Source organism: Pleurodeles waltl, chromosome 2_2 (genome assembly GCF_031143425.1).
Source record: "Pleurodeles waltl isolate 20211129_DDA chromosome 2_2, aPleWal1.hap1.20221129, whole genome shotgun sequence".
In the NCBI taxonomy this organism is placed as follows: Eukaryota; Metazoa; Chordata; class Amphibia; order Caudata; family Salamandridae; genus Pleurodeles; species Pleurodeles waltl.
The window spans coordinates 475,015,131-475,036,406 of record NC_090439.1 but is presented as its reverse complement, the minus strand read 5'-3'; the positions used below and the strand labels follow the sequence as shown (position 1 = coordinate 475,036,406).

Genomic DNA, 21,276 nt, shown 5'->3' with positions numbered 1-21,276 from the left:
AGCTCTAAGTCTGAAACTGCCCTCAAAATCATCAACTCAAGCAGCCCTTTTTATATACTTTTGCTACCTTGAATGCATCTTATCACTTGTCATGCATTTTGATTTAAGCGCTAACGTGGTACATTGTGTCACTGCTTTCGTCAGCATAAAGCAGCATTTCTCATGAGAAAGTGTCTAATTACACATTTGCAGAAAAGCGAAGGTTACATATCTATCACGTGCGCATTTACTAATAAACAGCAATACCTTTTATCTCACGTTCTAAAGGCTGTCTGTAGCTCCTCCTTTCCTAACTCCAGGCTTGGAGCTCTCCCCGACTGTCTGACCTCCCTCACACAGCTGCTGACCTTCTAGCATCAAAGCTTTTACATTCCTGTCCAGAAACTCCCTTTCCTCATTAACGTGGATTTGAAATGCGTGCCTTTCCTGTAACTATATTATTGCAAGCTTCTAGGCCTTTCTACGTGTAGCTGCTTTGTGGATAACTATGCCTTTGTCTCTCTTCTCTGTCTCCTGCACTGGCCTTTTACTTGGATGCCATGAGCACTCGGGGCCTGTATTGATCTCTGAGCACATATGATTATGCAAGTTTTCCTCCCAACTCTTGCTTTAGCAAAAATGTGCCTTCTCTTTCCAAGTTTTCAGTAACACTCCCACAAAAAGTGCTGGTCTGCAAGGGGGTTGACCATCTGCTGCTAGCAGCAGGCCTGGGGGTCAAGTTTCAACAGTGGTAAGCCCTTTGAAGCCCGCTGCCAGGGCAGTGCACATTACTAGGGGGGAGGGGGTGTTAGCACCTCCACCTAGGAGGAGCATTGTTCTACAACCAGAGAGACAGATCTCTCCCCCAATATTTGTAGATTGGGTGTCTGGAGGTGGCAGACTGGATAGAACTAGTCAGCAACCCTGCCAGGGTAGATAACTACTGATACCAGTTTGGATTTATCATTTAAAGTTGTTTGAGAACAAACAACCCATGTTTCAGAGTGGCCATCATGTAGCTGTGAAACTTGTACTGACCAGTGCCCAGTACATGTATTTAAAACGGCTGCTCTTTTTACTCACTATGTCCTAGGTTTGGCAAGGGCACAGGGGGTGGATATTGCTTATGCAGCTATGCCCTCATATACAATATAGTGCACCCTCATTAGGGCTGATTGGCCTGTCAGAGGGGTGACTTACCTATATGGTACGCGATGTATAGTGAACATGGCATATAGGAAGTGTGCCATTTCGAGTTTGCATTTTAGGATTGCACCAGGTCACTCAGCCTGCAATGGCGGTGCTAGGTGCATGGCCCTAGAGGGTGGCACAATCAGTGCTGCTGCCCTCAGGGTCCTACCCTTAGTACCTATGTACCGTTTACTAGGGACTTATAGTGGCAGGTAAAGGTGTTGCCAATTACCTTTGCAATGTTTAGGGAAAGAACACTGGCACTGGGAACCTGGTTAGCAGGATCCCAGTACACTCCAGTCCAAGTTGCATATATAAACCATGCAAAAAGTGTGCGGGGGCAGGGTACTGACAGAACGTGCCAGTTTCCTATGTCTGCAATGTACTAATGGGAGCTGAAGTTCTACTATTTGTTTCAACTGATGTCCTTTGTGATAAATAATGAAACATAACCTGATCATGCCATGTTCCTGATGGAAAATGAGGGTGTTAGCCTCATAGAGCATGTTAAGCTTTGGGTGCAGAGGAGGTGTGTTGGCAGTTGGGTTGAGCAGGGGCAGCTTCTGTTGGTGGGAAAGGGGGATTGGTGGGAATGCCCTGGTGCTGTTGCAGTGCTGTTTCTGTCTCATTTGATTTCAGGATGTAGGATGAGCAACAGGACTAGGTGCTAGACCCACGTACAGTTGAAGAGGCTATCTCCATACTTGTTGTCCCTGCACAGCTTTGACAGATGTTCTGAAAATGTTATATAGACTTAAATTGTATATCTGTCTAATTTGAATATTTGTTGATGCTATGTGATTGAGAATAAATGACGAGAAGAAATCATATTGAGAGACCTGTCTTTACAAAGTGTGATGTTAACTCAGTGCTTTTTTTTTCATGTGTGCCTTTTTGCCTTTGTGTCATAAAAATGTTATCCTTTCAGGCACATATACCACTACTACATCCATGGACCAAAGGGAAATGAGCATAAAACTGTGAAGAAAGAAGAAGGGCCACCAAATAACATAGATATTGAGGTAAATATGAACCCTACTATAAATTAATTTAAAAGCTTAATTAAAAAGGTGATGCTATTTGTGGAATGGCCACATATTTATAGGCTTGAGGAAACTTGAATACATGAATCCCTATTCACAGTAGGTTTATACAATAGATGGAAGTACCCAGAGGTCCCTAACAGATTGGTGAGGTTAAGAACTGAATGTCAGTCTTTACACTGTGAGCTTTTACATCAGGAGTCATTACATTGCATAAGTACATTAGGAGTACCTGTACATCAGGAGTACCTTCACTTCGCATGTTTAAAGTTAGTTGAGATAAATCTACAATGTTTTTTAAACTATTTTATTGTTTTTTTGTACAGTTGAATCAAGCAGTTAAGATAACCAATATGAGATTGGATCCCAGATAGAATAGTATCTGTCCTCCTAGTGTATAGTTAGGGTATTTCCCCCATTTAATGTCCAGACTTGTGTAATCTTGGTATATAACAAATAACTGATCTAACCTCTACAGGGAGTTGTCCGGTTCTAAGATATATAGCAGAATATTGTCTGTGTATAAGGTTATTTCTTCATCCTAACCATCTTTCCAGATCTGTCCCCTAATCTGCATCTAGTTTTATCCAATTTGCCAACGGTTCAATAGCTAGGTGAACAACGTTGGGGATAAAGGTCACCCCTTACTAGTACCATGGTTAATCTGAGATTCTCTTGATATTGTACCATTAATTTTGACTTTTGCCCTGGGACCAGTATATTTCTGGCCCATTCCCATTTTTTCCAAGATCCCGAACAGGAAGGGCCTTTCAAATGTCTTTTTGGCATTGAATAACAACACTGCTATGGGGTCCTGTATGTTTTCAGCCCTGGCCTGATTATTATATAGGCTTTTGAGGTTAAATTTAGTGGACCTCTGGGGCATGACACCTGTCTGGGTTTGTCAGTTATAATTTGGCTTAGTGTGTTCCCTTGGATTTTAATCAGTTCTTTCATCTCTGCATTGTGCATTGATTCTCATTTATTGCAGGATTTCCTGTTCTTGTGGAGCATTACAGTGCTAGCCGTTATTAAATTTGCCGTCAGCTTCCCTGATTTATATACCTGGGTGTACGTTGTACCTAATGACTTTGTAAGGTGTCTCGCCATTTTTTTATTATTATTTTGTATTTATTTCACCAGTAAGCTATTGCGAACCAGTGCTTTCCCAGTCTTCAGTGACATAAAGGTAACCCCTGTTTCTTTCCCTGTAATGTCATTCTCTAATTCAGTAGTGGTAGACAGGGTATTTGTCAATCTCTTATTAAACTTATCAGTTGTATGGGATTCACTTTCAGTCGGGATCGGTAGAATTGTGTCAGCTTATCTGCAAACCGTTTGGCTAGTCCCGTATATCCTTGTATACTCTGTGAGTTCCTTTGGAGAAGTTCCCAAACATGTTGCTTATCTTTATGCCTCTCATTAAGTCAGGCGAGAAGTTTCCCGGTCTAGTCTACAATTTCATATATCTGTTTTTTAATATTTTTTTTTACAATGTCATTTTACCCTCATCAGCCACAAGATAGCTGTCTTCCTCCTTCTTGGTGGATATGGTCCTCATCTTGCGTTTTGGGGATTGCTGAATGTATTCTACCTCTAATCATATGAGGTCTCGCTCCAACTCTGTAGTGTGTTGCTCTCTCTCCCTCTTACCTTCCACTTTCCCCAATACTTTTACCTCCTTTCGTAGTGGCTTTATATGCTTACCAAGGGATACCTGTGTCTTGGGCTGTGTCTGTATTCTGTCAAAAGTAGAGTTCTGTGTCCTTTTCGAAGTTCTCCACCACTGTAGGGACCATTAAGTACCATAATCCATTCTCCATTTTGCCTGTTGTGTATTTTGGTGTGGTAAGGGTGACCAAAAGTGGGTAATGTTCAGAAACCCCTCTTACCTGGTATTGGGTGCTAGCGAACCTACCTACCATCGTATGTGGAGTGAACAGATGATCGATGCGTGAATGGGAATAGCTCGCTCCAGAATAGTGGGAAAAACCTATGTTTGAAGGCATGTGTAGCTGTAGATACACATGCTTTACATAAGTTTGCCATCTAGTGTTGGGCTCGGAGTGTTACAGGTGGTTTTCTTTGAAGAATATTTCTGAGTCACAAGATCAAGGGACTCCTTCCCTCAGTGATACTGCGCATGGGCATCGAGTTCTTTGTTAGATTATTTTCTTTTTGCCGTCAGGTTCGGACCGGTTTCCTCTCGCTCGAGTGAATTTCGGTTCAGTATCTTCTGAACCTTATTCCACCTTTCTCTCAACAGCGGTATAGTCTTAGGTTGCGTTTTCTATACTTTTATAGTTGATCCAATTTCTGTGGTCTGCATCGATTTAACGCCCTTCTTGGTCCTTCTTTGACAGAATGTAGTCGAAGAATGATAGGCTGATGAAATTAACTCAGTTTCGGTTCTGTCCTCGGTGTCAGTCCCAGTTTCCCTACACGGATCAACACTTGTTGTGTAATTTGTGTCTGTCTCCGGAACACAGAGACGAAGCCTCGGACACCTGTATATCTTTTCAGTCAAAGAAGACTCTCCGGGACCGAAGATCTCGTCGACTAGAAATGGCATCCAAGGCAACGGATCTAATTTCCAACATCTTCCGGGAAGAGCATGTGCAGGAAGAAATAGGACACTGCACGTCCTTCTCCATTAGACACTCTGATTTGGATCGATTCTCTGATGTCAAAAGACAATCCATTCCACCTGCGCAGTACGTGAGTACATTGGCACCATTGCACCAAACAAAGTCTATTAAAAAGACTTCTTCATTGGTCACCGGTCCTCCACTGCCCTCAGGCCATGGTAGGAGCCAAAAAAAACATTTGGATGACCTACCTTCTGGTTCGGCACCGAAAATACATAATGCCAAAGTGCATTCTGCACTGCCCAAACAGACATCTCAATCAGTTTCTGTATCAAGCCAAAAATTGGACATATCTACTTCGGAGCCGAAAAAATTAACATCACTTTTGGAGCTGACATTTTCGGTTCGGGTTAAACATTCTGTGTTGAAACCTTCAGAACCGAAAACTGCCATCACAAAACATTCTGTAGTTACAGAGAAGTCATCGTCCATAGAACCGATACTTGAAGTAATGGACAGCCCAAGCTACACACACAAAAGGGAACAGGAAGGATTATAGCCTCTCCTCCTGTTTCAATTAAAAGTAGACTCACATTTCAAGAGACTTTGGACGTTTGGCCTCCCCCTAAGAAAGTCTCCAAGGAGAAGGACAATGCTTCAGAACAACCTCTGCCTTCATCACCTCATTCTCCTTTACTTCCTTCTACTCCACCAGCACCACCGTCATCTCCATATTCCACCCAGTTCTCTCCTCCACCATCATCAGCATCACCTCATAGGGATGATTTAAGTGATGTTCAACAGGATGCAGACCCATAGGATCTATATGATCCTGATCCCATTTTATCTGATGACCCTGACTTATATCCAGCAAGGTAATCTACCCCTGAAGATACCACTGATTACCCTCAAGTAATAGCTAGAGCAGCTGCGTATCACAAAATCCAGTTACACACAGAGCCAGTTGAAGAGGACTTTTTGTTTAATACTTTAACAAGTATACACAGAGTCCCAGTGTCTTCCTATGCTTCCAGGCATGCTTAGATGTGCTACTGACATATTTAAAGAACCTGTCAAAGCAAGGATCATTACATCTAGAGTCGATTAGGGTGGGTTGGGGAATACAAAGTTGCACCCTCTGATCGAACTTTTATAAGAACACAATTAACACCTGATTCCATAGTGGTAAGCTTGGTGCGAAAACATAGCAACAGTCAGTCTACAGGGGATGCTCCTCCACCAAACAATGAGAGTAAAAAATGTTACGCAACGGGCAAAAGTGTCTGCTCAAGCTGCTAATCACTGGAGAATTGCAAATTCTCAGGCACTCCTGGTCAGGCATGATAGAGCCCACTGGAATGAAATGGAACAACTATTTCTTCCACAGTAACATAAAAAAAAGGACATGAAATAGTAGCAGATGAACAGGCCATTTCAAACAATTAATTTAGATGTGCTACTGATGCAGCCAATTCAGCAGCAAGGGGGTTGGGGGTCAACACTAGTATAGTGATAAGAAGACATGAATAGTTGAGGTGTTCAGGTTTTAAACCTGAAATACAACAAGCTGTATTAAACATGCCTTTTGATAAAGAGCATTTATTTGGGCCAGAGGTGGATACCACCATAGAAAAACTTAAACACTCAGAAAAAGCTAAAGCCATGGGTGCATTATATACCACACCTACTAGGGGCACTTTTTGTAGGCCACAGTTTAGAGGTGGTTTCAAAACATCAGCCACAGACCCATCTACCTCACAGGTCCCTTTAGAGGCTCATACAGAGGCTTAAACAATAGAGGAAGAGGTCAAACATCTACCTCTAGAGGTTCCTCTTCCACAACAAAACAGTGACCTTTCACAAATCCCCACAGAGCATACAGCTCCTCTTGGGGGAAGACTGGTACATTTTTATCCAAAATGGTACAACATCACCGCAGATCAGTGAGTTCTGTCAATTATCTAACATGGCTATTGTCTAGAACGAATTTCCACTCCACAAAATATCCCGCCTTGTTTCCACAAATTCTATCATGACCATCTTGCTCTGCTTAAGGAGGAGGTACAGTCCCTCCTCAAAAGGGCTATAGAGTCAGTTCCTACATCCCAACAAGGATTAGGGGGATATTTACTATACTTCCTAATACCCCAAAATAATGGTTTATTAACACCAGTTTTAGATCTTGGGCCTCTCAATCTATCCATACTTTCAGAGCATTTCCACATGGTCACTCTGCAAGATGTTATTCCTCTATTACAGCAGGGGGATTACATGACAGCATTGCATCTCAAAGATGCTTATTTCCATATTCCCATACAGCCAGCGCACCACAAATATTTAAGATTTGTCATTGCAGGAAATAATTACCAATTCAAGGTACTACCATTCGGGGTAACAACAGCCCCAAGAGTGTTCACCAAATGCTTGGCAGTAGGAGCAGCATTTCTCAGAAGAAAACATGTACATGTTTTGCCATATCTAGATGATTGGCTCTTAAAAGCCAATACCATTCAAACATGACAGCCCAGTAATGCACTCAGTACACTGTAAATCTACAAAATTTGGGGTTCACAATAAACTACCTCAAATCTCATTTTCAACTCTGACACGTGCAATTTTATCTGGGAGCAATTCTGAACACTCGTCAGCAATAGCATATCCAAACCCAGTAAGGATTCGAGCTTTTCAAAATCTCAGCTCTCAGTTACAAGAGAATCATACTTACACAGTAAAGCTAGTGATGCAAATGTTAGATATGATGGCTTCCTGCATAGCCATAGTTCCCCATGCAGGACTAAACATGTGTAAGGAAATGCCTCCTTGGCATGGTTACCCCCTGACGTTTTGCCTTTGCTGATGCTAAGTTATGATTTTAAAGTGTGCTGGGACCCTGCTAACCAGGCCCCAGCACCAGTGTTCTTTCCCTAAACTGTACTTTTGTCTCCACAATTGGCACAACCCTGACATCCAGGTAAGTCCCTTGTAACTGGTACCCCTGGTACTAAGGGCCCTTATGCCAGGGAAGGTCTCTAAGGGCTGCAGCATGTCTTATGCCACCCGAGGGACCCCTCACTCAGCTCATGCACACTGCCTCTCAGCTTGTGTGTGCTGTTGGGGAGAAAATGACTAAGTCGACATGGCACTCCCCTCAGAGTGCCATGCCAACCTCACACTGCCTGTGGCATAGGTAAGCCACCCCTCTAGCAGGCCTTACAGCCCTAAGGCAGGGTGCACTATACCACAGGTGAGGGCATATGTGCATGAGCACTATGCCCCTACAGTGTCTAAGCAAAACCTTAGACAATGTAAGTGCAGGGTAGCCATAAGAGTATATGGCCCGGGAGTTTGTCAAACACGAACTCCACAGTACCATAATGGCTACACTGAAAACTGGGAAGTTTGGTATCAAACTTCTCAGCACAATAAATGCACACTGATGCCAGTGTACAATTTATTGTAAAATACACCCAGAGGGCATCTTAGAGATGCCCCCTGAAAACATACCCGACTTCCAGTGTAGGCTGACCAGTTCCTGCCAGCCTGCCACACACCAGACATGTTGCTGGCCACATGGGGCGAGAACCTTTGTCACTCAGGAACAAAGCCTGTACTGGGTGGATGTGCTTCTCACCTCCCCCTGCAGGAGCTGTAACACCTGGCGGTGAGCCTCAAAGGCTCCCCCCTTTTGTTACAGCGCCCCAGGGCTTCCCAGCTAGTGGAGATGCCCGCCCCTCCGGCCACTGCCCCCACTTTTGGCGGCAAGGCTGGAGATGATAATGAGAAAAACAGGGAGGAGTCACCCACCAGTCAGGACAGCCCCTAAGGTGACCCCTGCCTTGAGAAATCCTCCATCTTGAGTTTGGAGGATTCCCCCAATAGGATTAGGGATGTACCCCCCTCCCCACATGGAGGAGGCACAAAGAGGGTGTAGCCACCGTCCAGGACAGTAGCCATTGGCTACTGCCCTCCCAGACCTAAACACACCCCTAAATTCCAGATTCCTGCAACCTTAACCAGAAGGACTGCTGACCTGAAGCCCTGCAGAGAAGATGGAGACGACAACTGCTTTGGCCCCAGCCCTACCGGCCTGTCTCCCAACTTCGAAGAAAACTGCAACAGCGACGCATCCAACAGGGACCAGTGAACTCTGAAGCCTCAGAGGACTGCCCTGCACCCAAGGACCAAGAAACTCCTGTGAACAGCGGCTCTGTTCAAAAGCCTGCAACTTCTTTGCAACAAAGAGGCAACTTTAAAGACTTCACGTTTCCAGCCGGAAGCGTGAGACTTCCCACTCTGCACCTGACACCCCAGACTCGACCTGCAGAAAACCAACACCTCAGGGAGGACTCCCCGGCGACTGTGAGCCCGTGAGTAACCAGAGATGACCCCCCTCAGCCCCCACAGCGACGCCTGCAGAGAGAGAATCGAGAGGCTCCTCCTGACCGCGACTGCCTATAACAAGGTGCCAGACGCCTGGAACCAACCCTTCACCCGCAACCCCCAGGACCTGAAGGAACCAAACTCCAGTGCAGGAGCCACCCTCTGTCTAGCCCAGGTGGTGGCTACCCCGAGGATTCCCCCCCCCCCCGTTCCTGCCTGCATCGTTGAAGTGACCCCCGGGTCCCTCCATTGTTTTCAATCTAAAACCCGACGCCTGTTTGCACACTGCACCCGGCTGCCCCTTTGCCGCTGAGGGTGTACTTTCTGTGCCTTCTTGTGTTCCCCCATGGTGCTCTACAAAACCCCCCTGCTCTGCCCCCGAGGATGCAAGTACTTACCTGCTGGCAGACTGGAACCGGGGCACCCCTGTTCTCCATTGAAGCCTATGTGTTTTGGGCACCTCTTTCACCTCTGCACCTGACCGGCCCTGAGCTGCTGGTGTGGTAACTTTGGGGTTGCCTTGAACCCCCAACGGTGGGGTACCTATGCCCCAACTTTGAGACTTGTAAGTGTTTTACTTACCTGCAAAACTAACCTTTACTTACCTCCCCCAGGAACTGATGATTTTTGCACTGTCCACTTTGAAAATAGCTTATTGCCATTTTTACAAAGACTGTATGTGATGTTGCTTTTATTCAAAATTCCTAAAGTATCTAACTGAAGTAACTTACATTTAAAGTATTAACTGTAAATCTTGAACCTGTGGTTCTTAAAATAAACTAAGAAAATATATTTTTCAATATAAAAACCTATTGGCCTGGAGTAAGTCTTTGAGTGTGTGTTCCTCATTTATTGCCTGTGTGTGTACAACAAATGCTTAACACTACCATCTGATAAGCCTACTGCTCGACCACACTACCACAAAATAGAGCATTAGAATTATCTACTTTTGCCACTATCTTACATCTAAGGGGAACCCTTGGACTCTGTGCACACTATTTCTTACTTTGAAAGTGTATATACAGAGCCAACTTCCTACATTGGTGGATCAGCCGTGGGGTCTAAGACTTTGCATTTGCTGGACTACTCATCCAATACCTGATCACATGAATAAATTCCAAAAATTGTCATTAGAAACTAATTTTTGCAATTTGAGCTATTTTTCTAAATTTTTTAATGTCCTGCTAGGGCCTTGTGTAAGTCCCTGTTAGCATTTCTTTTAGAGTTTACAAGTTTTGTAAAAGCTTGGATTAAGTTCTAGAGATAGTTTTAGATTCTTAAAAAGTATCCCAACTTTTAGAGAAATAATGTTTAACACAGATGAGATGGTGGGGAAGCTCAACCTCACCCCTTACCTGCATCTTAGGATGTCAGAGTTAAGGACTCTCTGTAAAATAAAAAATATAAAAACTAGATCAAACCCTACCAAAGTACAGCTCCAGGAGCTTTTGGCAGAGCTTGCTAGAGACCACCCCTCTGAAGACAACCTTACAGAGGGGAAAACTAGTGACCTGGAGGATAACTCCCTCCCTCCTGTCCTAGTTAGGAAGACAAGGGTCCCTCAACCCCTGACTCCACAAGTGATAGTCAGAGATGCTGCTTCTCCTACAGGGGAGTCCAGCAACTCTGGAAGCATTGAGGGCAGCCTCAATGAAGATGACCTCCTGTTAGCCAGGATGGCCAGATGATTTGCTTTGAAGAGACCGCTCCTAGCCATAGAAAGGGAAAGACAAGAGATGTGTTTAGCTCCCATCAATGGTGGCAGCAACGTAAAATAGGGTCAGAGAATACTGACATGCTAAAAATCCCCAAAGGGATTGTAACAAAATATGAAGATGGTGATGACATCACCAAATGGTTCACAGCTTTTGAGAGGGCTTGTGCAACCAGAAAAGTAAACCGATCTCACTGGGGTGCTCTCCTTCGGGAAATGTTCCCTGGAAAGTGTAGGGATAGACTCCTCACACTCTCTGGAAAAGATGCAGATTCCTATGACCTCATGAAGGCTACCCTGATTGATGGCTTTGGATTCTCAACTGAGGAGTACAGGATTAGGCTCAGGGGGGCTCAAAAATCCTCTAGCCAAACATGGGTTGCTTTTGTTGACTTCTTAGTCAAAACACTGGATGGTTGGATTGATGGCAGTGGTGTAAATGATAATGAAGGGCTGTATAATTTGTTTATGAAGGAACGCCTTTTAAGTAATTGTTTCAGTGATAAACTGCATCAGCATCTGGTAGACCTAGGTCCAATTTCTCCCCAAGAATTGGGAAAGAAGGCAGACCACTGTTTCAAGACAAGGGTGACCAAGACTTCCACAGGGGGTGACCAAAAGAAAGGGGTCACAAAGCCTCCCCAGGGGAAGTGTGTTGAGACATCCAAGGGTAAAAATAAAGAGTCTTCTACAGGGCCCCATAAACCTGCACAGGAGGGTGGGTCCAAAGCCTCTTCACAATCCTCATTTGGGTACAAGGGTAAAAACTTGGATCCCAAAAAGGCCTGGTGTCGCAGCTGTAGTCAGTATGGACACCAAACTGGAGACAAGGCCTGTCCCAAGAAAGGTTCCACTTCAACTACTACTCCAGTTAGCACTGGAATAGCCAGTCTCCAAGTGGGATCAACAGTGTGCCCAGAGCAAATCAGTGTTCACACTGAAGCTACATTAGTCTCTGAGGGTGGGGTGGATTTAGCCATGCTGGCTGCCTGGCCCCCTAACATGCAAAAATACAGGCAACAGCTCTTTATTAATGGGACTAGAGTAGAGGCCCTGAGGGATACAGGTGCCAGTGTCACTATGGTGACTGACAAACTGGTTTCCCCAGGACAATACCTGACTGTACAAACCTATCCAGTCACCAATGCTGACAATCAGACTAAAGTACATCCCATGGCTATGGTAACTTTAGCATGGGGAGGGGGTCAATGGCCTGAAACAGGTGGTGGACTCTTCAAATATCCCTGTAGACTGTTTGCTTGGAAATTACCTGGAGTCCTCAGCATGGGCTGAGGTAGAACTCAAAACCCATGCAGCCATGCTGGGTATCCCTGAACTGGTGTGTGTCAAGACTAGGGCACAGTGCAGAGCTCAGGGTGAAAAAGAGGTGTTGGAGTCTGGAATAATGGCCCAACCTTCCAAGAGAAAAGGAAAGAAGACTGGGGAACCAGCTTCAGCACAGAAAAAGGAAAAGAACCTCTCTTCTCAGGAAGAAGTTCTGTCCCCTGAGGGAACTGAGCCTATAGATTTGGAACCTTATCAGGTTGAGCTCTTGGGCCCAGGGGGACCCTCAAGGGAACAGCTGTGCAAGGGGCAAGAAACGTGTCCCTCTCTTGAAGGCCTAAGGCAGCAAGCTGCTGAGGAAACCAAAGGAAATGTCAGTGGAACCCACAGGGTCTATTGGGAAGATGGACTAATTTACACTGAGGCAAGAGATCCAAAACCTGGTGCCACTAGTAGAGTGGTAGTGCCTCAGGAGTTTAGGGAGTTCATTCTGACCTTAGCCCATGACATTCCACTTGCTGAGCATTTGGGACAAACCAAGACATAGGAGAGGTTCGTCAACCATTTCTATTGGCCCAATATGTCCCAGAATGTAAAGGAGTTGTGTGCCTCCTGTGCCACCTGTCAAGCCAGTGGTAAGACAGGTGGCCACCCAAAGGCCCCCCCTCATTCCACTTCCAGTGGTGGGTGTCCCCTTTGAAAGAGCGGGAGTGGAAATAGTGGATCCACTTGAACCTCCAACAGCATCAGGTAATCAGTATATCCTAGTAGTAGTGGATCATGCTACTAGGTACCCTGAAGAAATTCCCCTTAGGTCCACTACTGCCCTGCAGTAGCCAAAGCACTCATTGGTATTTTTACCTGAATGGGATTTCCTAAGGAGGTGGTTTCTGACAGTGGTACCAACTTCATGTCAGCTTACCTAAAACACATGTGGAATGAGTGTGGGTTGACTTACAAATTCACCACACCATACCATCCACAAACCAATGGTCTTGTTGAGAGATTTAACAAGACATTTAGGGCATGATCATGGGGCTCCCTGAAAAGCTCAAAAGCTCAAAAGGAGATGGAATGTCCTCTTGCCATACCTGCTTTTCGCCTACAGAGAGGTGCCTCAGAAGGGAGTAGGGTTTTCCCCCTTTGAACTTCTGTTTGGCCATCCCGTAAGGGGACCACTATCTCTTGTAAAAGAAGGCTGGGAGAGACCTCTCCATGAGCCTAAACAAAATATAGTGGACTATGTACTAGGCCTACGTTCCAGGATGGCAAAGTACATGGAAAAGGCAAGTAAAAACCTTGAGGCCAGCCAACATCTTCAGAAGATGTGGTGTGACCAAAAGGCTGCTATGGTTGAGTTTCAGCCAGGGCAGAGAGTCTGGGTTCTGGAGACTGTGGCTCCCAGGGCACCTCAGGACAAATGGAGTGGCCCTTACCCAGTGCTAGAGAAGAAGAGTGAGGTCACCTACCTGGTGGACCTAGGCACTAGCAGGACCCCCAAGAGGGTTATCCATGTTAACCGCCTAAAACTCTTCCATGACAGGGCAGATGTAAACATGTTAATGGTTACAGGTGAGGACCAGGAAGCAGAGAGTGAACCTCTCCCTGATCTCCTCTCCACTGACCCTAAAGATGGCTCAGTAGATGGAGTGATCTATTCAGACACCCTCTCTGGCTACAACAACAAGCTGACTGCAAGCAAGTTCTCCAGCAGTTTGCTGAGCTCTTTTCCCTAACCCCTGGTCAGACCCACCTGTGTTCCCATGATGTGGACACAGGAGACAGCATGCCTGTCAAAAACAAAATATTCAGACAGTCTGATCAAGTTAAGGAAAGCATCAAAGTGGAAGTCCACAAGATGCTGGAGTGATTGAGCACTCTGACAGTCCCTGGGCTAGCCCAGTGGTCTTGGTCCCCAAACCTCACACAAAAGATGGCAAGTGAGAGATGAGGTTCTGTGTAGACTACAGAGGGCTTAATTCTGTCACCAAGACAGATGCTCACCCCATTCTAAGGGCAGATGAGTTAATTGACAAATTGAGTGCTGCCAAATACCTGAGTACCTTTGACGTGACAGCAGGGTATTGGCAAATAAGAATGGCACCAGGAGCAAAAGAGAAAACAGCATTCTCTACACCTGATGGGCACTACCAGTTCACTGTGATGCCCTTTGGCTTAAAGAATGCCCCTGCCACCTTCCAAAGGTTGGTGGTTCAAGTCCTTGCTGGCATGGAGTCCTATAGTGCAGCTTATCTTGATGATATTGCTGTCTTTAGCTCCAACTGGCAGGATCACCTGGTCCACCTGAATAAGGTTTTGCAGGCCCTGCAAGCAGCAGGCCTCTCTATCAAGGCATCTAAATGTCAGATACGGCAGGGTACTGTGGTTTACTTGGGACACCTTGTAGGTGGAGGCCAGGTTCAGCCACTCCAACCCAAGATCGAGACTATTCTGGACTGTGTAGCTCCAAAAACCCAGACTCAAGTCAGGGCATTCCTTGGCTTGACTGGGTACTATAGGAGGTTTGTGAAGGGATATAGATCAATAGGGACACCCCTCACAGAACTTACCTCCAAGAAAATGCACAAGAAAGTTAACTGGACTGTGGAATGTCAACAGACCTTTGACACCCTGAAACAAGCTATGTGCACAGCACCAGTTCTAAAAGCTCCAGATTACTCTAAGCAGTTCATTGTGCAGACAGATGCCTCTGAACATATGGGATAGGAGCGGTCCTATCCCAAACAAATGATGATGGCCTTGACCAGCCTGTTGCTTTCATTAGCAGGAGGTTACTCCCCAGGGAGCAGCGTTGGAATGCCATTGAGAGGGAGGCCTTTGCTGTGGTCTGGTCCCTGAAGAAGTTGAGACCATACCTTTTTGGTACTCACTTCATAGTTCAAACTGACCATAGACCTCTCAGATGGCTCATGCAAATGAAAGGAGAAAACCCTAATCTGTTGAGGTGGTCCATATCCCTACAGGGAATGGACTTTATAGTGGAACACAGACCTGGGACTGCCCATGCCAATGCAGATGGCCTTTCCAGGTTCCTCCACTTAGAAAATGAAGACTCTTGGGAAAGGTTAGTCTCATCCTCTTTCATTTGGGGGGCGGGGGTGGGTTGTGTAAGGAAATGCCTCCTTGGCATGGTTACCCCCTGACTTTTTGTCTTTGTTGATGCCAGTTTTGACTAAAAGTGTGCTGGGACCCTGCTAACCAGGCCCCAGCACCAGTGTTCTTTTCCTAAACTGTACTTTTGTCTCCCCAATTGGCACAACCCTGGCACTCAGGTAAGTCCCTTGTAACTGGTACCCCTGGTACCAAGGGCCCTGATGCCAGGGAAGGTCTCTAAGGGCTGCAGCATGTCTTATGCCACCCGAGGGACCCCTCACTCAGCACATGCACACTGCCTCACAGCTTGTGTGTGCTGGTGGAGAGAAAATGACTAAGTCGACATGGCACTCCCCTCAGAGTGCCATGCCAACCTCACACTGCATGTGGCATAGGTAAGTCACCCCTCTAGCAGGCCTTACAGCCCTAAGGCAGGGTGCACTATACCACAGGTGATGGCATATGTGCATGAGCACTGTGCCCCTACAGTGTCTAAGCAAAACCTTAGACATTGTAAGTGCAGGGTAGCCCATAAGAGTATATGGTCTGGGGGTTTGTCAAACACGAACTCCACAGTTCCATAATGGCTACACTGAAAACTGGAACGTTTGTTATCAAACTTCTCAGCACAATAAATGTACACTGATGCCAGTGTGCAATTTATTGTAAAAATACACCCAGAGGGCACCTTAGAGATGCCCCCTGAAAACATACCCGACTTCCAGTGTAGGCTGACCAGTTCCTGCCAGCCTGCCACACACCAGAGATGTTACTGACCACATGGGGAGAGTGCCTTTGTCACTCTGTGGCCAGGAACAAAGCCTGTACTGGGTGGAGGTGCTTCTCACCTCCCCCTACAGGACCTGTAACACCTGGCAGTGAGCCTCAAAGGCTCACCCCCTTTGTTACAGCGCCCCAGGGCATCCCAGCTAGTGGAGATGCCCGCTCCTCCGGCCACTGCCCCCACTTTTGGTGGCAAGGCTGGAGGAGATAATGAGAAAAACAAGGAGGATTTACCCACCAACCAGGACAGGCCCTAAGGTGTCCTGAGCTGAGGTGACCCCTGCCTTGAGAAATCCTCCATCTTGAGTTTGGAGGATTCCCCTACTAGGATTAGGGATGTGCCCCCCTCCCCACAGGGCTACTGCCCTCCCATACCTAAACACACCCCTAAATTCTGTATTTAGGGCTCCCCAGAACCTAGGAAACTAGATTCCTGCAACCTCAACAAGAAGGACTGCTGACCTGAAGACCTGCAGAGAAGACAGAGAAGACAACTGCTTTGGTCCCAGCCCTACCAGCCTGTCTCCCAACTTCGAAGAAAAATGCAACAGCGACGCATCCAACAGGGACCAGCGACCTCTGAAGCCTCAAAGGACTGCACTGCACCCAAGGGCCAAGAAACTCCCATGAGCAGCGGCTCTGTTCAAAAACCTGCAACTTCTTTGCAACAAAGAAGCAACTTTAAAGATTTCACGTTTCCCGCTGGAAGCGTGAGACTTCCCACTCTGCACCCGACGCTCCCGGCTTGATCTGCAGAAAACCAATACCTCAGGGAGGACTCCCCGGCGACTGCAAGCCTGTGAGTAACCAGAGACGAGCCCCCCTGAGCCCCCGAAGCGACCCCTGCAGAGAGAATCCCCCTGACTGCGACTGCCTGTGACAAAGGACCCAACGCCTGGAACCAACACTGCACCGCAGCCCCCAGGACCTGAAGGAACCGAATTCCAGTGCAGGAGCGACCCCTAGGCGACCGTCTGCCTAGCCCAGGTGGTGGCTGCCCCAAGAAGCCCCCCGTGCCTGCCTGCATCGTTGAAGTGACCCCCGGGGTCCCTCCATTACTTGCTATCTAAAACCCGACGGCTGTTTGCACACTGCACCCGGCCGCCCCTGTGCCGCTGAGGGTGTACTTTCTGTGCCATCTTGTGTGTCCCCCCCCAGTGCCCTACAACACCCCCCCCCCCCCACCCCTCCCCCCGGTCTGCCCCCGAGGATGCAGGTACTTACCTGCTGGCAGACTGGAACTGGGGCACCCCTGTAAATCTCCATTGAAGCCTGTGTGTTTTGGGCACCTCTTTGACCTCTGCAGCTGACCGCCCATGAGCTGCTGGTGTGGTAACTTTGGGGTTGCCTTGAACCCCAAACGGTGGGCTACCTATGCCCCAACTTTGAGACTTGTAAGTGTTTTACTTACCTGCAAAACTAACCTTTACTTACCTCCCCCAGGAACTGTTGATTTTTGCACTGTCCACTTTGAAAATAGCTTATTGCCATTTTTACAAAGACTGTATGTGATATTGCTTTTATTCAACGTTCCTAAAGTATCTAACTGAAGTAACTTACATTTAAAGTATTAACTGTAAATCTTGAACCTGTAGTTCTTAAAATAAACTAAGAAAATATATTTTTCAATATAAAAACCTATTGGCCTTGAGTTAGTATTTGAGTGTGCGTTCCTCATTTATTGCCTGTGTTTGTACAACAAATGCTTAACACTACCCTCTGATAAGCCTATAGCTCTTCCACACTACCCCAAAATAGAGCATTAGAATTATCTACTTTTGCCATTATCTTACCTCTAAAGGGAACCCTTGGACTCTGTGCACACTATTTCTTACTTTGAAATAGTATATACAGAGCCAACTTCCTACATACAGCTACACATGACATCGAACATAAAATGTTGTTTACCCAGTAGACATCTGTTTGTGGCATGTAGTGCTTTAGACTCACATGAGCCCTCCCTCCTCCTTGGAAACTAGTCATTGTAGTACACCATATTGTAAATATGTACATACATTGCATGGACATCTTTTATTTACTATCTACTTTTACATATATACACTCTTTAATATACCCTCCTGCGGAAAACATTTTAACAAAGAACTTGATGCCCATGCGCAGTATCACTGAGAGGAGGAGTCACCTGAACTCGTGACTCGAAAATATTCTTCAAAGAAAAACAACTTGTAACACTCTGAGCCCAACACTAGATTGTGGACTTCTGCAAAGCATGCAAATCTACAGCACTACATGTCACGAACAGATGTCTACTGGGTAAGTAACATTTTCCTTCTCTGCTATGCAGTATTCAACAGATGTCTGAGAGGCTGATTGCCTTGCTGAATTTTTCCAAGTTAATTGTATGGGGTAGGAGGCCCAGTTTGTGGCTGAACCTCTCTAAATGCAGGTGCATTGCATACTGGAGTCTCGCCCTAATATTGTTAGTGGAGGTTGAATTTTGTCATGTAAGTTTGTGAGGGCTGTTAGGGTGTAATTCTGTAATCCTGGTGCCATATAGGCATTGATTAATAAAAATCTGTTCTCTCTCTTAATCACCTAGGACCACAGTGTATCTTCCAAAAGTGTCAAACCATGTCATGGTTCAGTGAAATGTAGCCGTCTTCCTTAATTGTATTGCTAACCCCCTGGCACCAGTAGTCTATCCTGCACAACTCAATACTGAATATATTCCCTAACTGTGGAATTCACAGCAGATAACCCATAGATGTGTCTCTTAAAGAGTACAAGGTCAGCTTATAGTTTGTTAAGACTTCGGCTATAAGTCCTCGTTTAATTTTACTCCCCAACCCGTTTACATTCCAGATTGACACTGTGTATACCACTTTTTTCTATGCTTTTTACTTAGGCCAAGCCTGTGGCATTTGCATACAATTGTTTTTTTTAATTTTTTTTATAATGAACTTTTATTGGTTTTGCAAAAACAATAAGAATAAAATACACACAACATGGCACCAAACTGGTACCTGGAGTCGGTCACCTCCCAAGTCCCAAACAAGCTCCCATAGACAATGTTTACAACCAGTATACAGCTGCACCGACTTATTCTAAAGGAGAAAAGAAGAGAGAGAAAAGGAGAGGGGGGGAAAACCCCCCCACGAGTTGCTACTGGAGGGAGGCTCCCCCAGCAGGCCGTGCAGCTCGTGAGCAAGTTAAGTGCACCACGTGGCCTCCCATTTCCCCCACACCTTATAATATTTATTTGGGCATCCCCTGGCTTTATATACAAGTTTTTCGCGCTGGGCACACCAGTCCACACCTCGTCTCCATCTGGCCAGCGCCGGTGCCGCCCCAGCCTTCCAGTTCGCCATTATGTCTCTTTTTGCCACCAGGCATGCCACTCCCAGAAGGATTCGGTCTGCTCTTCTCAATCCCGTTTCCCCCATGACCCCCAGCAAGAGTGGCAGCAGAGCCACTTCCACCTCACCCTGCAAGACCCCTGAGACCTCCCTCATGACCGCCCTCCAGTAAGTCGCTGTGGAATTGAGTCTTGTTCAGTGAAAAGAGTCGCTGAAGCTCCTCAAAGGATCACATATGTGCCCCCCCCACAGACGTCTCCCAGTGTGGAGATTCCTATGTTGTCCCATCTCTGAAATCCCTTCAATGCCGAGGCCTCTGCCAACCATCTCCCTTGCCATAATGGGGTCTATTGGGTAAGACGCCCCTCCAACCCGACACTTTTTGGGCCTTGCGCCAGCCCAATAAGACCACCTTAGTCACTTCAGATGGCACTCGGGGAATTTGACCACCATATAATGCATCAAGGATCCTGGGTAGCCCATCGTTTGGAGCTCCAGTCGGTATGCTGGGTCCGTCCAACCTCCCCCCATCCAATCGTTTATTACGAGTAGGTGCATTGCAAGGTGGTTAATAGTAAATATTGGACATTCCCAGACCTCCACCATAGACATCTCTTTGGCAGGTATTAAGGGCCAGCCTAGGACGGGTGCCGCCTCACAGGAATCAACGCGCTACCGTGTCCATTTCTTTGAACCATTTCCGAGGAACTGGGTGTGGGAAGTTATGCAGTAAATAAAGGAGCCTGGGGAGGATCATCATTTTATAGAGTGCTATTCTACCAAGCAGGTTGAGAGGCAGGGCCCGCCAACGTTGGAGGTAGTCTTTAACTTGCCGAGTAAGCGGTAGGACGTTGAGTGCCCACGCCAGCTCCGGTAGCAGGGCCACCTGCACTCCCAAGTACTTAAAACTGTTGCGCTGAATAGGGATGTTTTGTTGCCATTCAACGCAGTCTCTGGAGGGATGCAGGGGGACCAATAGGGATTTGCTGGGGTTCAGAGTCAAGCCCAAAGCTTCAGAGAAGAGAACCAGGATTTGCAGAATTTGGGGACCACTTTGGCAGGAATAGAAAGGTATTTGAGCATGTCATCTGCGTATAATGCCACACGGTCCTCTGGTCCAGCAGGCCATGACCAACAGTCAAATAGAGGGTCCTCTCAATGTAGCTTCGCCAGGGGCTCTATATCGAGTGCAAAGAGCAACGGGGACAGTGGGCACCCTTGGCTGGTGCCCCGACAGATGGGGAACGGGTCCGAGATCACCCCATTCACCTGGACTCGGGAGGTCGGGTTAGAGTAGAGGAGCTTAACCAGGCTGCGGAATTTGGGCCCAAATCCGTTACTTAGCAGGACGTGATCCAAGTAGGACCAATCCACGGTATCAAAAGCTTTCTCGAAGTCCAGCAAGAGGAGAGCCAAGGGAGACCGGGCCAGGGCCTCACGGTGGCTAGGGCTACGTGCAGGCGCCTGATGCAGTGTCTTGTACTTCGCGTGGGCATAACCCTGCACTGCTCAGGGTGTACCAGTAAGGGAAACGCCACCCTCAGCCTGGTGGCAAGAATCGTGGATAGTATCTTAATCTTGGTGTTTAAGAGAGAGATGGGACGGTACGCGGACCAGTGTCGTGACGGAGGTTGGGTCTTGGGGATCACCACGATAGTTGCCTGGTTTATCCCTGTTTTTTTCGCTTCCTCGTACATATTTAGCAAGTGAGGGCCCAGGATATCTCCGCATCTACCGTATAGCTCTAACGGGAAGCCGTCTGGGCCAGGTGTCTTACCTAATGACAGTTTAGATATCGCCTCATTGATCTCTTCGATCCTTAATGCCTTGTCCCTGGTCACTTGTGAAATCTTTGGGAGGACAATGTCGTCCAGGAGAAGGGA

At 46.6% G+C, this 21,276-nt stretch overlaps 1 protein-coding gene across 3 annotated transcripts in view; it reads left to right on the top strand.

The window, feature by feature from the left end:
- Positions 1 to 21,276, top strand: part of SMCHD1 (structural maintenance of chromosomes flexible hinge domain containing 1) — a 2,128,336-nt gene that overhangs the window by 251,561 nt on the left and 1,855,499 nt on the right. For all 3 annotated transcript variants that reach the window (XM_069219969.1, XM_069219967.1, XM_069219968.1), the window contains exon 9: positions 2,099 to 2,192. In XM_069219969.1, the coding sequence (XP_069076070.1) occupies positions 2,099 to 2,192 (94 nt within the window). The remainder of the gene's footprint in view (positions 1 to 2,098; positions 2,193 to 21,276) is intronic.